Genomic DNA, 20270 nt, shown 5'->3' on the forward strand with positions numbered 1-20270 from the left:
GCCTGCCAGCTCCTGCAGCATCTCAGGCTGTGACAAGTAATTGACCCTGTGCTGCTGCTGTACACAGTGCCTGCATTGAGATTCTTATTTGCTCTAGAAGAGGTTTTAGTCCTTCTCTCACAATTTTTTCTTGCATCTTTTTTAGTATGTTTCTGGGATAAGTCCAGTTTCATGTCTTCATAACTTTTAGTTGTTTTTAAAACCCGTGTCACTTGATTATTTTTTTCCTTACAAGGTTGAAGTGGGGAATGCTCACAACTTTTGAAGGAAAATGTAAAGAAGATAATTACCTGCTTAAAATCTTAATACATGTTACATCACATACAGATTCATATGCCTGGAGCTCACATCTGCAGGATGCTTGACAACCTCCATCACACCCAGCTGTTGATTAGGAAGGATTCTGGATTCTGCCTGAAACTTGATTTGTGCTTTTGGCAAACTTTTTCTATTGTGGACTGAGCATTTTGGTCTGATCCTGAGTTTGGAAGAGTCATGCAGGAGACTTGTCTCCTGTAGGAAGGTTGTCCCTGTCAGTCACAGCAATCAGTGACACTGGAGGATCTTCTCCAGTGCAGTAAACACAGCAGTTCATGGGGAGAAGACCCGGACAGAATATAAATCATAGTAAACCCTGTGGCTCCTGCTCACCAGCTCCTCTGCAGTACCTGAAGAGATGCAGATGGGCTCTATGTCCCTGTTTCCTCTGGTTCTCTTGGTGCTGGGGGATTAAACACTCACAGATTCTGGCTTGGAGATGTTCTGTGAGCATCTGAATGGGGCTGGAGCACAGTGTGGCCCTTGTTCTCCTGGCACTGGAAGGCAGTAGTGTTCCTGCCCTGCTGCCATATTTTTCCTGTCTATCCCCTTTCTTCTCTAGGTCTCCTGAAACCTGTTCTGTTCCTTAGAGTCTCTGAGAGTTGGTGCTTGGAGACCTTTGTGATTATTAACCCTGGATGGACATGGGTTTGGCTTCTGTCAATGGTTTTTCTTAGGCTCATGTAATTTCTGGTTTTCAAAAACATCTTGTGACAGCTTTGCTATTTAGCTATGTGTATGTATATGTATATAAATATTTATGTATTTAAAAACTTGTGCTTTTTCTTGGAAGACACTGTGGAGCTTACTCAAAAACCAGTAGAACAAAGCAGACTGTAAAGAAACCTGTGTTATACCTGAGGCTTTGAATTCATTTTATTGTTCAGCTGACTGTGGGATTTGGAACTCTCAATGTGATCGTGTGTATCCGTTAAAAATACCTATTTTTAACACAGAATGGTAAATTAAAATTTATTTTATAGAGTTCACATTCCAGTCATGCTGGCATATCCTGCTGGGCTGTTCTCCTCTTTTGTATAAAAAACACACTGTGGATTCAATTGGAGCCAGCATTGTAAGGGATCTCTTTCCTTTTCTGTTCAGGCTTCTCAGACCTCATTAATACTGGCTTGAGTTTAGAGAGGCTTTTAATATTGGGCCATTTGTTAACACTTATAAGCCACTCATTTGCTACAAAGCTTTTAGATAAAAATAAAAATGCTGATTTCAGTGTAGAGAGGATTTTTCAGAAGTGCCTACACAACCTGTCAATATAAAACCCATTCAGAACTGGGATTTGTTCTCTTTTGGTGTGGACATGGGCAGAGCTGACTACAATAGCTACTGCAACATAACTGAATAGTTTATCCACAGTTGCTTTGTGTTCTGGAAAAAAAGCTTAATTTTATTCCATAATAACCAATGCCCTTCCAAGGCTGAGTAGTTTTTCCAGAATCCTGTTTAGTATGAGTGTTTCAACAATAGCTCGTTCTTCAGTGGCAGACTGAGGTTTCCCACATGTGTGAGCCCTGGGCTGCTTGGATGCTTGTGAATATTCTGTAATTCCTGAAGAAGGCCTGGCTGACATGAAATCATAAGCAGATGTCAGGGAATCAATACATCACAGAATGGTTTGTCTGGGAAGGGATCTTAAAGCTCATCTTGTTCCACTCCCTGCAGGGACACCTTCCACTAGACCAGGTTGCTCCAAGCCCTGTCCAGCCTGGCCTCAGAGTTGATGTTCTGATGTTTTTTTCTCTTTGGTGATAAGCTGAAGGCTGAATGTGTCATTGCAGGTACCGCTCCGGGGGAGGCAAGTGTCAGAACCAGCTGACGGTGAACGAGCTGCGGCTCTTCGTGAGGCAGCTCTACGCCCTGCCCTGTGTCCTCAGCCAGACACCACTGCTGAAGGTAACTGGGGAAGCCTTGGCAAGGGAGCAGGAGCATTTACAGAGTGATGGGCTTGCACTGCCTTCATCTCCCATCTCACTGTTTGCTTCAAGGGTTGATACTGGGCACCGGCAGGCTGGGGTGACTTGGGCACATGGGATGCTGAAGAAAGGAGCTCTGACCAGCTGCTGTTTGTGGTCAACAGTTTTATACTGCACAGGCAAATCAAACCATTCATGTTGTATGAAGGATTGTAGGAGAAGGAGCAGGATGACCTGGGTAACTACAAGTTAAAAGTTTGGGGTCAGTTAACTGTCTGCTCTTACGAGTAAAGCCAGGTTAATCTGAGAACATTCAAACTCCCCAGTGCTCTGAGGGACAGCTCTGTCATCCTTTCCACTTTCCTTCTTTGTTAATCCAAAATCAGCTTTCTCAGTCTTGTAATTAGATCCCTCTTCGTGCTCTCTAACCACATTCCAGGAAACCCCACAGATAACTCCAGCCAAACCCAGCCCAGGCTGGCCAAATCCTGTCTCTAGCAGAGAACCTGCTGCTGGCTGGAGTCAGATCACTTTGAATCCCACCACCACCAGCTGTGCTGGTTCTGTGCTCCCCACATGATGAGCCCTCAGGCAAACTTGAAAGTAATTCAAGATCTTGTTTCAGAATTTGCCAAAATGTTCCATATCACACTGAGGGGCAATTAAAAAAAATCTGTGCAGCTGCAATTCCTGTCTTAAAGGAGAAGGGCTTTGCATATTTGTGATACTTGAAACCAGGAGATGCCGTGTCCAGTTCTTGAACTGTCCCTCAAATATCCACCCAACACTGACACCAGATGGTGCCATGGAAATGAATGGGAATAAACCAGTTCTACTCAGCTTTGAGTGCTGCTTTGGAAGCTTTATCTGCCCTGCAGTGTGTGGATCAGATTCGATGCAGTCCTATTTACAGTTATTTGTTTGTAGCACTGAAGCTGTGAAGTTTTCTTGCTGGTTGAAAAGCAGAAATTTGGAAATGCCAGACATGCAAACAGTTCCTCTCCATCTGGCATTCTTGAACAGGGAAATAACAAACACATATGGTCAGAGTGTTCCTTTGTGTCATCCTCAACAAGCCTCAATTATATGTCATTGTGCAAATTAGGCTGTTAATATAAATGACCAGCATTACTGGAGATGGGTTCACAATTCAGTCTATCTCTAAAAAATGTTTGATTCCATGCTGGGGGTAGTTGCCCACCCTGGGAAACAGCCTCACTGGCAAAATGCCAAGGTGTCAGCTGTGAGGGAAGAACTTCCTGCAGGAGCAGCATTTCAGGCAGCACTGGGGGTACTGGGCAGGTTGCTTCATACAGAATAATCCCAGCCTTCACTGTGGGATTGCTCTGGATGACTGTACTTTATCCTAAAGAAAGTGCAAACAGTCTCAGAAATACCTTTGGGGTAAAGAGCTGCTGAGTGCATGGAGAGAGAGAAGGTGTTCCCCTGCATGAGAGAGTAAAATGCCTGTGGCTCACTGGGACTGTGGGGTGCAGCTCAAAAGCCTTAGCAGTGCAGCAGAAATGAACCTCAGAAATTCTGTGCCCTTCCCAGTGTTTTGCACAGCCTTCATATTCCTTACCTTGCTGTTCCTCAGCTGCCTGAACCATTCCAAAACAAAGCCAGGCAGCAACATCCATGGAATGCTCAATTTCCCTTTCCATCCTTTCTGTTCTTTGGAGCCCTCTTTCTGGCACCCTGTCCCTGGGATTGCCTTGTTCTGGGATACCCCAGCTACATATGAGGAGGTGCTGGCAACACTGTGTGTGGAAGACACTATTGTAGTGTTTCAGCCCTCGGGATAATTTGCCATGTGCCATTTACAAAAAGCTCCTGGTACTTTTTCTAATGTTTCCACACCTCCTTTCTCTGGCACATATGGTTTAGTATAAGTTATTAATTGCATCTAACCCCTCCCCTTATTATGGGGTGCAGGGGCTGGTTGTAGCAGCAGTTGCAGGGTGTGGTTGGCTGGTAAGCTTGGGGGTTTCCTTTGTGTCTTTGGTGCTTGTTATGGTTTATTTAGGGGGGATGTTGGTAGTGTTTGTTTATTCAGTGTCATTGGCAGTGGATCCTTACCCAGAAGCCTGGGCTAACTGGGGTGTTGTTGGTTATGGCCTTGGGATGGGGTTGGTTGTGGTGGTGGGGCTTGCTGTAGGGGGTGTGTTGGGGTTACTAGCAGACGAGGGGATGGTGAACAGTGGGGGTCTGTTGTTGGTCTGATCAGATGGCACAAGGTACACCGCCTTGGGCCAAAAAAAAAAAAAAAGCAACGCTATAACATTAGACCATCACAATGAAAATTCTTAAATCCTTCATAATTAAGGAAAGTTCCAGGAGCAAAAAACTTGGACAACTTGGGAGGAGAAATAAAGGAAATAGGAGACATACATCGGGATAATTTGCCATGTGCACTGTGGCATTGCAGCAGGGGGTTTGCCAGGAGCCCGTGCTCCCGTTGTTAATGTTGCATTTGTGTATTTCAGGATCTCCTTGACCGTGTGGAAGCTTTTCAGCAGCAAAGCCAAAAGCTCCTTTCCGAAGAGATGCCCAGCGCTGCGGAGCTGCAGGAGCTGCTGGACGTCAGCTTTGACTTCGACGTGGAGCTGCCGCAGCTGCCGGAGCTGCGGGCGCGGCTGGAGCAGGCACGCTGGCTGGAGGACGTGCAGCTGGCCTGCTCCGAGCACAGCTCCCTCACCCTGGATGACATGAGGCGCCTCATCGACTCCGGCGTGGGGCTCGCGCCCTACCCGGCAGTGGAGAAGGCCATGGCCAAGTTGCAGGAGCTCCTCACCGTGTCCGAGCACTGGGATGACAAAGCCAGGAACCTGATAAAGGCCAGGTAGAGCTAAATCTCAGTGTTGCATTTTGTAGTTTCATGAGTTGTTTCAGATGGAAGTGCCCTGACTCCTGGAGGGGCTCCCCTTTGTTCATCCAGTTTGATGAAGGCAAAGCTTGTGCCAGCCAGAAGGGGCAGGGCTGGAGGAGGGGGATGAGGGATGGAGCAGTTTCAGGTGTCAGGGTTGCTTTGCAGTGTTTGTGTTGCTCAACCATCTTGTGTAAATTCTCCTTGTGCCACGGTGTCATGGTTTGACACTACCACAATGCCAAAAAAACTTATCAAAGCAGGACACTCAGGAAAGGGGTTTAAGGTACCTCTTCCTTCTTTTCCACCTTCTCCCCTCCCCAGTTTCAGGTTGGAGAGCACGTGTTCAGATCAAGCTCAGATAGGTACCACCAGCAGGTAAAACTTCGTAGTCCATAGAGTCCATGTAGGGCTGTTTCTAACTGACAAGGAGGAGATTTTTCCAGATTAATTGGTGCAGGGAAGAAGGAAATAAGCCAAATACATCCTTACTAAGAAAAATTTTCTTGTGGTTTTTACCTTCTGATTTATAAAGTAAAACAAGGGAGAGGACAGTGTACTTAAAATTAGGAACGTGGCACAAACTTATGTGCCAGGTTTCTTCCCTCAAGATTCCTTTCTTTTTTTAATTTTGTCATACTTGAAGTATTGGAACATTTCTTACCCACTACTAACCCCACAGGGTTTTAAGACAATTTCATATAGCACATTACTGACTAAGCTTGGGTTCAACATTTGATAGGGAGCTGTGTTGTGTTTGTACCTCTCTAAAACCTCAGAATCAAACCGGGAAATATAGAAAAGCCCATTTCAGGGTTTTAATTTTCTAATGCAGAATCTCTCAGCTGGTGCTGGTCTGGGGTCTGGTGGGTGTTTGTCATCCAAAAGTTAATAAAAGGAACATCATCTTTAAGTCCAAATGTGAGAATATTTCTAGTAGGAGGCTAGAATAAGCAAACAGATATTTCTAAACCCACCCCGCTCCTGACACCCCAGCTCTGCTGGGTGCAGCCAGTACTGAACATCATCAGTAACATCTTCAGTTGGTGTGGCCCTCTGATTTTAACAACCCAGGTGAGTGGAAGAGCCCCCCTGTAAGCAGCATCTCCCATCTGGGCTGTTGTGCTCCCCCAGGCCCCGGCAGTCCCTGAGCAGCCTGGCAGCAGCAGTGAAGGAGCTGGAGGAGATCCCAGCCTACCTCCCAAATGGAGCAGCACTGAAGGATGCAGTGCAGAAGGCCAAGGACTGGCTGCAGGAGGTGGAGGCTCTGCAGGTACGTGAGCCTGGCTGCTGGGCAGGGACAGTGACCCTGCTCATGTCACCAGAGCCACCCCACACCCCGTGTGTGCTCCTGGGCTCTGGTGTCGCTCTGAGTCTGAGCTCCCAGTCTGGGACATCATTGGTTACCTCAGCCATGGAGCAGCTACACCCACTGCCCTGATTCTTGCTTCTGTTTCTGGTCTGTATTCCTTCACCTTTGCAACTAACTGCCTGCAATAAAATCTGTAAAATAGCTATTAGCAAAAATCTAAAGTTAAAAAGTTACTGCATTATGGAGCTTCACCAAAAGGTCACTTTTTCTGAGTTGCTCAGTAACAACTCCTTGTTAATCACGTTTTTGTGCTACACTGAGATGCAGAGTGGTGATACAGAAATAGTTCCTGGCTCAGCCTTGCAAGTGCTCAAGCCAGCCAGGGGACGGTGGGACTGCCCAGATCAGACCAGGGTGGCACTGGGATAGCCCTGATTTCACATTTTGATATAAATTGCCAAGTATTTTCATTTATCCTCTTTTTTTTTTTCTATAAAGTGAGCTCTAATTTAACTTAGGGGTATTTTCAGGCCTGTCTGGCCTAAATTCGGCTTTCAATAAAAATTTATTTTGAGCTCTTATTTAAAAAACTAATTTTCTTGGATTTAAATATTTTTAAGGAATAAAATTCATGTAATACTAACTTCCATTTGAGGGCTGTCTTGAAAGAATTTGAGTGATTTTTTTTTTCTTGGTATTTGCTAATCTCTTGGTCTGGACTCTGAAATCCTGCCTCTTGAACATGGAAAACTAGTTCTGTCTGCACCAAGAATTTCTGCTTTGGTTCTGTGAAGGTTTTGTTAAAGACCTGCAATCACTGTGACTTGCAGGAAGTTCTTGGCATTAGGACTTTGAAGTTGCTAGAGGTGTTGGGGTTGTTTTGGTGAATAGTTCTCCAGTTCTACATCAACTGCCTGTTCTAGAAATTGCCTCTGGAATTACTCCTGTGCTGCTTTACCTCTGAGTGTGTGGTACCTGCATTGCCTGAGGTGTGGGGTGCCAAGGGAATGGTTGGAGCTTTCTCCTGACTGGCACATGGGATACTGGGGGTGGTTCTCACTCTTGGCCTGGCACAGCCTGGGTTAAGCTTGTCTTCTGGTGCTGGAGCTCCCTGCAGTACCTGAAAGGAGGCTGGAGCCAGGGAATCAAGAGTTTCCTCCCAGGGAACAAGGGACAGGATGAGAGGAAACTGCCTCAAGTTGCACCTGGGGAGGTTCATGTTGGATGTTGGGGAAAGTTTCTTCACTGAAAGGAGTGGTCAGGCCCTGGCACAGCCTGCCCAGGGTAGAGTCACCATCCCTGGAGGGATTTAAAAGGTATGTAGATGTGACACTTGGGGAGAAGTGGTGGCTTTGGCAATGCTGGGTTAATTGCTGAAATTGATCTTGGAGATCTTCTCTCAATGATAATATAAATCTATAGTGTTACAATTTCAGAATTATTTTGATTTTCTGCTATGAATGCAGTGTGAGACTGGGAGACTACTTATATTGTTGTCAGTCTTTGATTTTGTTCTATTTTCTTTTTAAAGGGTCACTTGGCAAGTGCATTCTTGCTTCCCAGGCCCCAAATGTGTTGTTAGTTTTGTCTGATAGTCAATGACTAAATGCACAAGCAGCACAAATGTTGGACTGAGAGTGCAGGTCACTGAGCTGTCTGAGCATTAAATTCACTTTTACAAGCTCTGCCCTGAATTCCTTGAGTGACTGCTGTGACTTGGGCAGTGCTGTGTGCTGTGTGCTGGGTGCATGCAGCATCTCCTCATTTCCCCCTGGCAGGCTGGGGGCCGTGTGCCCGTGCTGGACACGCTGGTGGAGCTCGTCACGAGGGGCCGGTCCCTCCCAGTGCACCTGGACCACCTGCCCAGGCTGGAGGCCCTGGTGGCTGAAGTGCAGGCGTGGAAGGAGTGTGCAGCAAACACATTCCTGTGTGAGAACTCTCCGTATTCCCTTCTGGAGGTGAGAGCCTGCGTGGGGATCAGCTCAGTCATGCATGCTGCAGGGGCTCAGGGTGTGCCCAGGAGGGAGCAGTAAATATTAAGTAAATATGAAATATTTAATATTTAATATAGTCATGCTATGCAGAGGATAAGTCCAACGTCTCCAATTTGGTTGTAAATTCTTATTGGCAGAATTGCTTTAGGATTACACAAACTGGTTTAATAAGAACTTTTGTTAGTGACCTATAGCTCTAATATTAGTTTTAAACTTCTAAAATGCTTAAGATTTAGCTATGTTTCCTCTATTCTTCTTAATCAGTGGCTAACAAGAGCAGGCAGTGCCAGTGTCTAACATTTTCCATATGAATATGGGAATAGTGACAAATCTGTGGCACTGGATTAACTCCAGTGCATCAGGCCGAGCTGCAGGTGAGCAGGTTCCTACCTGCTCCATCCTCCTCAGGTTCAGGTGTGCCAGGATGAGACTGGGGCTGTGTTTGCTGCCCCTCTGGAGCTGTGGCTCTGTCACACCTGCAGTCTATGAGCAATGTACACTCTGCCCAGCACTGAGGCCCTCTGAGCCCCCTCCTGTTGGGACAGACAGGAATGTAGGGCAGCCCCTGGAATCTCTGCTCTTTCCCAGAGTTTGCAGTTTCAGTCCCACGGAGGCTGTTCAGCATTTTGTCTCTCTCTTCCTCTCTCTCTCTCTCTCTCTCTCTCCCCCTCTCTCCCAGCAGTCTGGGTGAAACACAAGGGTTGTTTGGGTCTGGGCATTTTACAAAACTGAAGTTCCAACTTCCCAGCTCTCCCTACTTTCCAGATAACCTCATCCTAATCCCTCAGATGTTGATGGAATAACTGCAGGAACCGTAGTTCTCAGCAGTTGCCTGTGGCTGCATCCAGGCAGGAAGGTCTGTTAGGAACAGTGCAGGTGTAACACTGCTGCATGTGGGACACTGCTGTTCTGTGCCTCAGGTGTTGTGTCCCTGGTGTGACATTGGGATGCTCAGTCTGAAGAGGAAGCAGAAGAAGCTGAAGGAGCCAGTGCCAAGTGGCAAGAAGAAAAGCACTAAACTGGAGACGCTGAGCGACCTGGAGCGGGCACTCTCTGAAAGCAAGGACACTGCATCTGCAGTAAGTGCTCAGATCTCTCCTAACTGGAATTTCTTCTGAGTTCCTTGAACCCTTGTTTCTGTTTGCCTCCTGTGCAGGAGTGTGGCTTCCACCCTGTTTTTGCTGTGCTGCTCTGTAGGATTTCTGGAACCACATTTTGCTGTGTTTGCTTCAGACTTCCCAAAATTGCTTTCAGTGGAAACATCATCTGTTGCTTTGTGCATTAGGCAGCCTCACAGTTTGCTAGGCAGTGACTGTAGCTGAGCAAAACAAAAAATGGAGACCTGTTTTCCCCTACCATACCTAAACCTTATTAAAAATGGGATAGGGTTTGGCCAAGTCTGATCCTTTCAAAGAACACAATAACCCAGCACCATTTATAATTAAAACAAACATTCTAAATAATTAAAGAAAACCTCATGAGTTATGGAGTCACTGAAACATTGCTCTGGGTGGACCAGACTCAGTTGCTGGTGAGGAAGGGCTTCATTCCAGCAGACCTAGTGCAGAGCCTCAGCCTGGGCCAGGTAATGATGTCCTGTGGCTCATGAGATGCAGTAGGGGCTCATTGGGTGGGGTTTGAATGTCATTTAATGTGGGACATTTAAGTTTTAACCTGTGGCAATTACTTGAAACTCATACTTTCAGTGCTTTGGTGTTGTTTGTCTGAGCCCCAGAGCTGCAGTGGTGTCCCTGTTGTGGCCCTGTCGGGACAGGCTGGGACCTGGGTCACACTCAGCCCTTGGTGACTCCAGGACCCCTGGCCAAGGAGACCCAGGGCACCCCCAGGGGCTACACCCAGGAGAGGGAGAGGTCATTCAGTGTGGCAGGGTTTGCTTCTGACACACGAGGGGAACCAGAACTTTCCCAAGCTCCCAACCCAGAGGAGCACCTGTGTGCACATCAGAATGTGCTGTGTCCCAGTCCCATGTCTGCCCAGGATGGACACAGCTGTCTAACTTTTCCAGAGCTGATTTTAGTCCAGGAATTATGCCTGAAAGCTATGGTGTGAGAAATAACCACTTTGTATATATCTATAAGCCCTCCTCAGTGTGTTTATATACATTATAAAATGCATAGAATTAATTAGTTGCAGCTGGTTAGAACAGCTTTTATGGAACTGAAATATATTGCTATCTTTATAGGAGTTAGTGCTAAAGATTCCTGAAAAAAGGATCATGAGCTTTTGCAGAGAGGGTAAACAGCAGATCCAGGGTACACCTGAACTTTGTCTGCTGTTCACAATCCCCAGAGAAAGTTTGTAGGTCAGGGCATGGCCCTGATGGCTCAGCATGTACAAAATGAGGGTGAGAGGTACATTTGCATTTGTGGAAACTGCCCAGGAAGCTTTTCTGAGTATCCAGAGTCAGACAGTTGAGAGACACATTCCCAGAGCAGTGTCTGCAATCCAAACTTGCACTTCTTCAGGATTTCAGCTGCTTGAAGGCAGACCATGTTTTTGTATTACAAAACACAAAAGCTTGGAAGAGAGAAGGGGTTAGGAGCTATTTTTTTACAAAGGGTTAAGCCTTTTCTCTCAGGGACTCATGAGAAAATGGTAGGGAATTGAAGTCACACCACTGCACATCCCCAGTGCTGCCCCTCCAATCCCATTTGCTGTCCCACTGCACATCCCTATCCTTGCTTCATTCTACCATTTAAAGCCCTGGAGACTGGTGTGTCTGCAGGATGATGGAGCAGGGGGCACCCTGTTTGTAACAGGCAGTGCTCCCTTGGGGATGCCATCTCTTGGGGTCCCAGTTGCTGGGGTACTGGTTGTCAGTTTCTCTGGCTCTGGATTGAAGGCACTTGAGACAGTAGTTAATGTTTGGACTCAGGTGTTCATTATTTCTTATCACTAAAACAGTCTCACTACTGTGAGCTCGGCAGCTTTTCATTAGAAGGCACAAAATGGCCAACAATCTCTTGTTACAAGGTCTTTTAAAACTAAACTATCCACCTAGATTATTTTCCCTTTTAACCCAATAACTGATTCCACAGAGCCCACAATGTGGACTTTTCTGCCCAATTACAAAATGCCACCCAAACCCATGAAGAGGAAGGACGAAGAAGCAGGAAGAAGAAACCCAGGAGGACACCCTGTGCCCTCCATCTTGCTTCCATCCACAACTAAAAATCCCAAACCCTAAATTTCTCATCAAGTGATACACCTACACTACTCTCTATAATCTATTTCACACTTTAGGGGATTCTAGTCTATCCTGGAGTCTGGGAAACTTTCTCCATGGGTGAGGGTCAAAGTCAGCGCTCCGTTGTGGAGGCCCTGGGGGGGCATCTCCTAAGTTACACCCCATTGGCTCCTTCCCCTGTTCTATGTCTGAACATAGGTGTTCCTGAGCCACTCCCTCCCATTTCCCTGATTGCCCCTCACCTTTATACTGCCTGAGACCAAGGTCAGCCCCCAGAGGGGAGAAGGCTGAACCCGAGATGGATGTGTGGCTGGGACCTGAACGTCTCACCACGAGGCTGAATTAAATATCTATAGATCTTATGCAAAGGCCCTTTTTGCTTCTTTACTTTGGACTTTACTGGCAACTACTGCCACGCTCCCCTGGGGGTCAGAGAAATATTCCCTGTGGTGCCCTGGGTTTCCACAGCCATCCTTTGCCTCCCTTTCAGATGGCCGCGCTGGGAGAGGCGCGGCTGAGGGAGATGGAGGCGCTGCGTGCCCTGCGAGCAGCCAACGAGCTGAAGGTGCTGTCGAGCGAGGAGGACGCCGAGCTCAAGGTGTGTCTGTGCCAGAAGGAGCCGGCTGCTCCCATGATCCAGTGTGAGCTCTGCAGGGGCTTCTTCCACACGGGCTGCGTGCCCGTGCCGGGCACGGCGCCGGGGCCGCGCGTGTGGCTGTGCCCGCAGTGCCGGCGCTCCGAGAAGCCGCCGCTGGAGAAGATCCTGCCGCTGCTGGCGTCCCTGCAGCGCATCCGCGTGCGGCTGCCCGAGGGGGACGCCCTGCGCTACATGATCGAGAGAACTGTGAACTGGCAGCACAGAGCACAACAAATGTTGTATTCAGGGAATCTAAAACGCATCCAGGACAAAGTTGGCTCAGGATTACTGTACAGCAGGTGGCAAGGCTCAGCGGGACAGCTGCCGGAGACAAACAAGGTGAGGCTGGGCCGGGGATGGGCGTCTGGCACTGGCAGCACGGGGTCAGTGAGGACAGAGAGCGACGCTGCTTTGGGTTTGGGTCTGCTGTAGCTCCCTACAAATCCCCACAAGGCAGAGGGTTTGTTCCTGCTTTACAGCTGGCAGGAGCTGGGTCCTGCTGTGCCCCTCAGCCAGGATGTGTGTGTGCCCCAGCAGCAGCTTCGTGCTCCTTTCTGCTGGAGTCCAGGAACAATTCCTCCCAAAGAGCCTGTTTTTCCCCTGTCCTCTTCTAGCTCTTGTGTTCTGCTGTGGCGCTGCTAACGACAGAGCTGCTGTGTTACTGTTTCTGGAGTGCATACTTGTAGCCATGATATTTTCTGAGAAATCCTTTCCTTAGGATTTTTTCTCCTGAGAAGCTGAGAGGCCTCAGGAACAAAATGTAACCAATGGTTATCTGCTGCTGTGGAAGGCAACAGGTGCATCTGGGATTGGTCTCATGTGGTTGTTTCTAATTAATGGCCAATCACAGTCAGCTGGCTCGGACTCTCCTTCCAAGACACAAGCCTTGTTATTCATTCCTTTTTTTTCTATTCTTAGCCAGCCTTCTGACGAAATCCTTTCTTCTATTCTTTTTAGTATAGTTTTAAAATAATAAATCAAGCCTTCTGAAACATGGAGTCAGATCCTCATCTCTTCCCTCATCCTAAGATCCCTGTGAACACTGTCACTCATACTATTCAGTTGGTCTTTATATTCTGCTTCTACAAGTATTCAAATAAGTGTTGAGAATTACTGACAGAGGCACAAACTGTCCTGTGCATTACCAGCTTGGCTCTCAGGCAAAGTTGTTTTCAACAAAGTGTCTTCATCCTTTGCTGGCTCTCCTCACTTCCTCTAGACCTCCCAAACTGAATATCCTGCTCATATTGCTGGGTTTGGCCACAGCAGCTGTTTCAGGTGGGGTAGTGAGGGAGTTTGTTTTTTTTCAGTGAAGCTCCTTCAGCAAAAAGCCCACATAAAGAAGGAAAGGAGGTAAAGAATTTTCCTGAGAATAACAAATGCAGAAGAATAGCAGAAATCAAAGTTCTGTGCTCTATGAAGGACATGAAACTCCCCAAAATGGAATGTACTCTGTTGGTTTTACGTTTTGAAACACCTTAGATTAGCTGGTCCAGTCCAGCTACAGTTAGGCTGTGTTTCTATTTTCATGTTCACTTACATTAAAACACAAACCATGCCACACCTGACAGGGTGTTGCAGCTGCTTCTAATTCACCCAGCTGTGCCAGTGGCTAGTGGACCAAATTTTTCAAACAGGCAAGTCAAGATGTATTAAAATATCTCTAGGTATTTAAGATGATTTTCTGGTAATTTAGGTCTTAAAGTATCATTTTACTAGGTCAGCTAGTGTAGCTGAAAAGAGCTGGCCAAGATTTTGGAAACAGAAGTTGATGTTTTGGCCAGAAATTGAAACAGTTTCATTTTATTTGCCTGATAGTGTTAGCTCAGCGTGGAGCTGTGAGGTTCCTCCCACCCAGAGCAGTGTAACCATTTCTGAGGGTCTGGACCGTAAGTCAGTAAACCTTCCAAATCAGGGTGTTTCTGGCTGAGCTTGTCCAGGTCCTTGTGATGACATTTCCCAAGTCAGAGGTCCCTGGGAAGCTCAGTGGAAGAGCCTCTGAGCAGGTCCCCCTGCCTGGGTCCCTCAGTGTGCCTGAGCTGGGGACCCTCCAGAGCCAGGCCCCAGTGCTCCTCGGGGCAGGTGTGAGCTGAAACTTCAGTCTCCATGGATTTGAGTGGTTTTCTGGTGAATCCAGTGTCTCACCATGGCTGTCCTGTCCTGTCCCAGTTCTGTTCTCCCTGTCATCTGGGCTAATCCAGCACCCACTTCCACACAGGAAGCTCTTCAGTAACCACTGGAGTTGGGCTGCTTTGACACAGGCCAAAGTGAGGAATGTGGGTGAGTTTGAAAAATTCCCTTGAGAGCAGCAGTGGGGATTGAGGAGAGCCCTCTTCTGCAAGGGGCCCAGGCACTTGGGTTAGTGAGGCTGAGGGTGTTGTGGAAGGTTCCTGGTGAGATGCCCCTGGCAGTGTCAGGAGGTGCAGGATTTGCTGTTGGCGTGTCCCTGCAGTCTTTTGGACCAGATACAAGATTTCAGTAGCTGTAAGAGAAACAAGTGTTGATCCTATCACAGTTATTCTGCATTTCAAACTCCATGTTTAGTGAAACTATGTGTTTTGTTTTCTAGGTGTCACAGACAATTGGGGCAATGTCATTCTCCATGCCTCATGACTGGGATAACAGAACCATGTATTTGCATTCTCCATTCTCTACAGGACAGCACTGCATCCCACTTCATGGTTTGTAATCTTCACTTTGGTTTGGGAGGTTTCCCCCTGCCCCTTCCTTTTTTCCCCTGTGTTTGGTGGGGCAGGGAGGGTGTCCTGGTCCCCAGGAAATGGCTGAGCAGGCCTGTGACTGCATAGCCCTGGTGGTTGTTTCTCCATCTCCTCAGCAAATTTGGAGCTCAGTGTCCAGCTTTGGCAGAGGGGTGCATTGCTTGAGGATAGAAATTTCCCGTGTGTGATGAAAAGGTGTGGCACAACGGGATGAGGAATCAGGAGAGCTGGCCCCTTCCCACCAGAACAGCTCCCCCAGGCTGTGCCCCAGCCGAGCTGCAGAAGGGGGAAGGAAAGAGGAGGGGCCACTGGAAGTGCAGGAGGTGGATGGGAACAGCAGGGATGTGGTGCTGGAGGCCATGGGATACTGAATGCACAGGACACGAGTCCATGTGAGCTTTGCTGCAGCACAACTCTCCAGCTGTCAGGGACTGGAGCTGCCCCAGCCCCCATGGGGCTGCTCTGCTCAGCACAGGCTCTGGACCATCCTCACCTCAGACTCAGTGGGTTGGACTAACAGACAAGCTGTGAATTGCATCATTTTATGACTGTGACAGAAATTATTTATCATTTCTTCCCTCCTCATGCATAATGCTCCAGGGACACAAGTCTAGACTTACCTTCATGTCTGTGCAGCTCAGTCCATACCAGTGCTAGAAAATGGAATGGTGGAATGTTACAGTTCACATCAAACAAGGCAGTTCTTTGTGTCATCAGGTTTATTTTTCATATTTGAGTTGTAGTGCATTAATAAGCTGTTATTTATACAAAGATTTTTGCCTCCCTGGCCAGGACTGTTTCAGAGCCCTGCATGAGCTTTGGAGCTTGGAGCCAGTAGCAGCAGTGGGCAGTTGTCATCAGGCTTATCCTCAGCCTTCCTTCCTCTCCTCTCATGGCTCCCTGTACAGACCTCACTCAGTTTGTTCATGTTACCCACTTGTTAGGTAGTGAGGGGATTGTCACACTCCTGCAGCTCCCAAAGCAGGAGAATTTTCCAGGGATGATGGCAATGCCTTATCCTTGAACCAGCAGGGAATGGGAGCATGGCAGGGTGCTGAGCCACAGTGCAGGAGCTTCTGTGCAAGCCTTTGTCTTTCCTTTTAACCCTACTGTTAAAAATGAGCAGTCGAGAGGGAGCAGATAAGAACTAACTCATGCAGCTGCAGATTTCAAGTCTTTCACCATTTTTTGTTGTGATACCAGAGATTTTTCATTATCTGTGCAGTTGTTGTCACTGAAGAATTCCTGCTGTGTCTCCTTGTGTTTCACACTAGTGGTTAGCACCGAGCTGGACGAGCTGATGATGGAAGCCCAGCTGCTGCAGGTTTCTCTGCCCGAGATCCAGGAGCTCTATCAGGCCCTGTTCACAAAGCAGAGCCCAGCCCTGCAGCCAGAGCAGAGGTCACCCAGCACAGCCACAGGTGACAAGGCAAGTGTCCAACAGCAGCACTGAGCTGGGGCACCCTGGGGAAGGCTCTGCCTCAGCCCTTGGGCTTTACTGGGCTTTGTGTGTGTGGCTGCACTTCCATGAAAATACATTTTCCTTGTGCAAAAGGAGTCAAGAAGTCGGTAATAAATTAGTTACAAAATATTGAATTGAATTTGTGGCCTAATATATTTTTGAAATTTAGATATGGGTTTATGGTCAGTCTCTGTACTTTACATACATCTGTCCTGATTTCATAGAGTTGCAGAATCCCAGACTGGCTTGGATTGGAAGGGACCTTAAAGTTCATTTTGTTCCATCCCTTGCCATGGGCCAGGGCACTTACCACTAGATCAGATTGTTCCAAGTCCCATCCTGGCCTTGGACACTTGACTCTTGTCCTATGTTGAGGCTTTCCAAGGGAGCTGCTGTGGAAGCTGTGGGCTCAGAGGCAGGAAATGAGGATGGTTTTCTCTCTGAGTTCCATCCCTGGTGCCTGACCCTGCCCCTGGCTCCTCTTACACATCTCATGCTACTGAAAATGCTGCAGTATCAAACACTGCACTTGTACTTAAACCTATTCCTAGAATCAGGGTCTGAAATAACAGGATAATGGGTGTTAGCTGCACACTTCCAACCTTGCCAAATGTCCTTCCCACAGAACGAGTGTTGCCGAGGGAAGAAGGACGGCATTAGTTACATGGAGAGAAAACTGAAGCGGCGTTTCGAGAGAGAAACCTTCTGTGGTGAGAAGAGAGCGAGAGTAAAAAAGATGAGAACACCCAAAAAGAAGAAACTGAAACTGAGTCACTCAAAGGATCTGTGCAGTAACAAACTGGAGCGAGAGCGGGAGCGGCTCCTGGAGCTGCAGCGTTCCAGTGACAGCCACCTGCTGCCCTCAGACACGTCCTTCTCAGAGCAGGAGGACTCCGAGGATGAGGATGCCATCTGCCCAGCTGTGAACTGCCTCCAGCCTGAGGGGGATGAGGTCAGGAGGGGCAGACCCACCATGGTGTTCCCAGTGCTGGGATCTGGGACAGGGAGCTGCCCTGGGACTGTTTGACTGCAGAAAAGCTGTTCATGAGGGGGGTGAGAGGCCCTGGCTAACCCAAGGCTGGTGCCTGTGCAGCTGGGATGGGCAGGACTGACCCCACCTACCCTGGGGCAGCCATGTGGCATCAGAACATCTGCACACCATGGGAGGGAGCAGGTGGGGCCGTGCAGACACTGTGTCCTGGCTGCTCTTGGGATCCAGGTGTGGATGGGCTCTGTGATGGGGGCAGTGCCTGGGGCTCTGCTCAGGCCCATCCACGCTGGAAATGGAGAAGAGGGATGTTGAGTCTCTGATAGGTGGGAGAGCAGTGGGGAGATAAGGAAGGGTGTGCCCTGCCCACAGCCCGGGAGAGCAGGGAACACAGTGAATATCCAGCACCAGCCAGCTGTGGATCAGACAATTCTCACAGACCAGGAGTCCCAGGATGACCCAGGAGTGTGGGACACTTGGGCTGGCCCTGCTCTGACCCCTGTGTCTGCTCTTCACCAGGTCGACTGGGTCCAGTGTGACGGCAGCTGCAACCAGTGGTTCCACCAGGTGTGTGTGGGCATCTCCCCCGAGATGGCAGAGAAGGAGGATTACATCTGTGCCAGCTGCGCCGGCAAGGATGCCCAGGGCCGCAAGTGAAACCCCAGAAACCCTTCAGGACTCGAGTAAAGAAGGTTCCCAGTTTTCCAGTTAAGCCACAGGGGCTGGTTTAAGAACCAGATTGCAAATGGTGCTACTTCTATCCTTATGGGATCATTTTCCAGAACTCAGAACAATTTTTGACACTTTTGTATTTTCCCTTGATCTGTTTGTGGTTGTTGAGGTTTGAGATGCTGACTGTTTGCAGGGGTTTCCACCGATTGGGAAGGCATTTGACAAATGCACCTTTATTGTACAGCATTCAGTTACCTCTGGGATTTACCGACGTATTTAATTCAGCTTGGTTTGGGTGCAAAAACAAACAAAAAAAAACCCCTGCACCATGAATTTTCCAATAATCCTCTTTTGAGGAAATCCCTGTTTACTCTGTTAACTCTTTGGAGACTTTAGTTTTTTTTCACTTCGTTTTTCGTAGACTAGGTTTATTTATCTGAGCAATAACTTCTATGTCTGGTTTCAGTGACTGGAATGACAACTGAACAGCGTGTTGCTTCTAGCATTGGTTGATGTACAGACAGCAAATGTTAGATCCTAGTGTCACTGAGGGCCCTGTGATGTAGAAGACAGGAAAAAAAAATCTGTAAAGTAATTGCCACAGCTGTATTTTGGCTTTCTCCTTTTTTGGGTAGCTTGTATCAAATGTTGCAGTTTATATTGTGGAATAAACCCCTGGTTATGTTATAAAATTAAATGTTGGTGTTTTTAGAGAGTTTGAAATGCAGTTTTATTTCCCTCTGAATCCACACTGCATCGCTGGGTTCTCTTAGCCAAGAAATAATCACCTTCCAAAGAAGCAATGCAGAAGTTGTGGTGATTCTTGTCTGTTCAGGTTTGGAAGGAGGTGCAAAGCTTTTTCAAAGCTGAAATTATTTGCAGGTTGAATGTGTGAAGAGTTGAAGGCACAATTTGGGACTTGGGAGGGGAATGGAGGGTTCACGTGTGGGGCAGCTTCTCCTGCCAGCCCTTCCCAGCTGCAGGAAAGCAGAGACCTTCCCTCACCACCCAGGCTGGTGGCCACAGCAAGCTCTGCTCTGCCTCTGCGTGGACCCCTTCAGCTGCTCCCACCTGCATTTAGCCCAGAAGCCTGAGAATAAGGAGATTTATGCTTCTCCCAAAGGCTGTTCAGGGCCTGTAGCTGGGGCACTGCAGGTGTGGCTACCAGAGGAACCTGGGGCTCTGAGCAGCACAGCTTTGGGTGTTCATGCCCACAGGGCACTTCCCACATGGGGCTGCCCCCAAAATCCCTTGGAGAGCAGCCACTGCTGCAGGACAGAGCTGGAAAGGGCCCCATGGCAGGGATGTGGCTCCAAGGCCTGCCAGAGGTGGAACTGCTGCAGCCCAGGGAGACAGGAGGGCTGGAGTTGTTTGTCCCAGGCAGAGCACTCTCCAGGACAGCTTCTCCTCAGCAGAACCGTGGTGGGCTTGCTGTTCCCTCCCCTCATCACCAGGAGGAATTTGCTGGTAAGTTTTTTCCCTGCTGGTTTTACCTCTTTTCCCTTGGACAGAAGTGCACGGAGTCACTGGGGTAGGGCAGAGGCTTGGAGCATCTGTGGCTGATGGTGACAGGGAGGGTCTGTGGGTGGGATCAGAACTGTGCAGGAATTTGGTCCCACAGGGATTTGGTTAGGTTGTTTTTTTTTTTTTAATTTATTTCCTTCTGAGATAAAAATTTTAAAATTTTTAATTTTTGACTGTTAAAAGAATCTTCAGCCTGGCTCAAGTGATCTGTCTGAATGTGCTGGGGTAAGGGAGAGCCTTGAGCCTCTGTATAGGAGTTGTGTCTATGCTTCCATGGTATAACTGGTCCTTTTTATTTAAATACCAAAAGGATGAGAAATTGGGGTTTTTTTCCTCTTTTTGCTTGGAAGAATCAGATCCTAATTGTTTATTTAATAAGAATAGTTTATGGCTTCTACATTTGTTTAATCATAAAACAGGACAAAAATGAAATTAAGTAACCCTACCTGTGGATTTCAGGTTTAAATCCTGCCTGTACCGTGTGCCCAGACCCTGAGATTGTACCTGTTGTGCCACCTTTAGTCCATGGGATGTTCCTGTGTTGTGTTCCAGGAGCATCAGAACAGCCCAGGGTGCTCACACAGCACCTGTGACTCACCCAAGGAAGGCTCAGGGCTTTGATTCCACCTATTCAGGTG

General features: G+C 47.9%; 1 protein-coding gene across 2 annotated transcripts in view; it reads left to right on the top strand.

The window, feature by feature from the left end:
• Positions 1–18819, top strand: part of KDM5B (lysine demethylase 5B) — a 59204-nt gene extending 40385 nt beyond the window's left edge. For both annotated transcript variants that reach the window (XM_066565208.1, XM_066565207.1), the window contains exons 18-27: positions 2115–2229; positions 4736–5091; positions 6250–6388; positions 8206–8385; positions 9342–9500; positions 12120–12605; positions 14836–14947; positions 16261–16415; positions 17074–17400; positions 17956–18819. In XM_066565208.1, coding sequence (XP_066421305.1) covers positions 2115–2229; positions 4736–5091; positions 6250–6388; positions 8206–8385; positions 9342–9500; positions 12120–12605; positions 14836–14947; positions 16261–16415; positions 17074–17400; positions 17956–18093 — 2167 coding nt within the window. In that variant the 3' untranslated portion in view covers positions 18094–18819. The remainder of the gene's footprint in view (positions 1–2114; positions 2230–4735; positions 5092–6249; positions 6389–8205; positions 8386–9341; positions 9501–12119; positions 12606–14835; positions 14948–16260; positions 16416–17073; positions 17401–17955) is intronic.
• Positions 18820–20270: the final 1451 nt, after the last annotated feature.

The sequence above is a fragment of the Molothrus aeneus genome, chromosome 24, assembly GCF_037042795.1.
Source record: "Molothrus aeneus isolate 106 chromosome 24, BPBGC_Maene_1.0, whole genome shotgun sequence".
NCBI lineage: Eukaryota > Metazoa > Chordata > Aves > Passeriformes > Icteridae > Molothrus > Molothrus aeneus.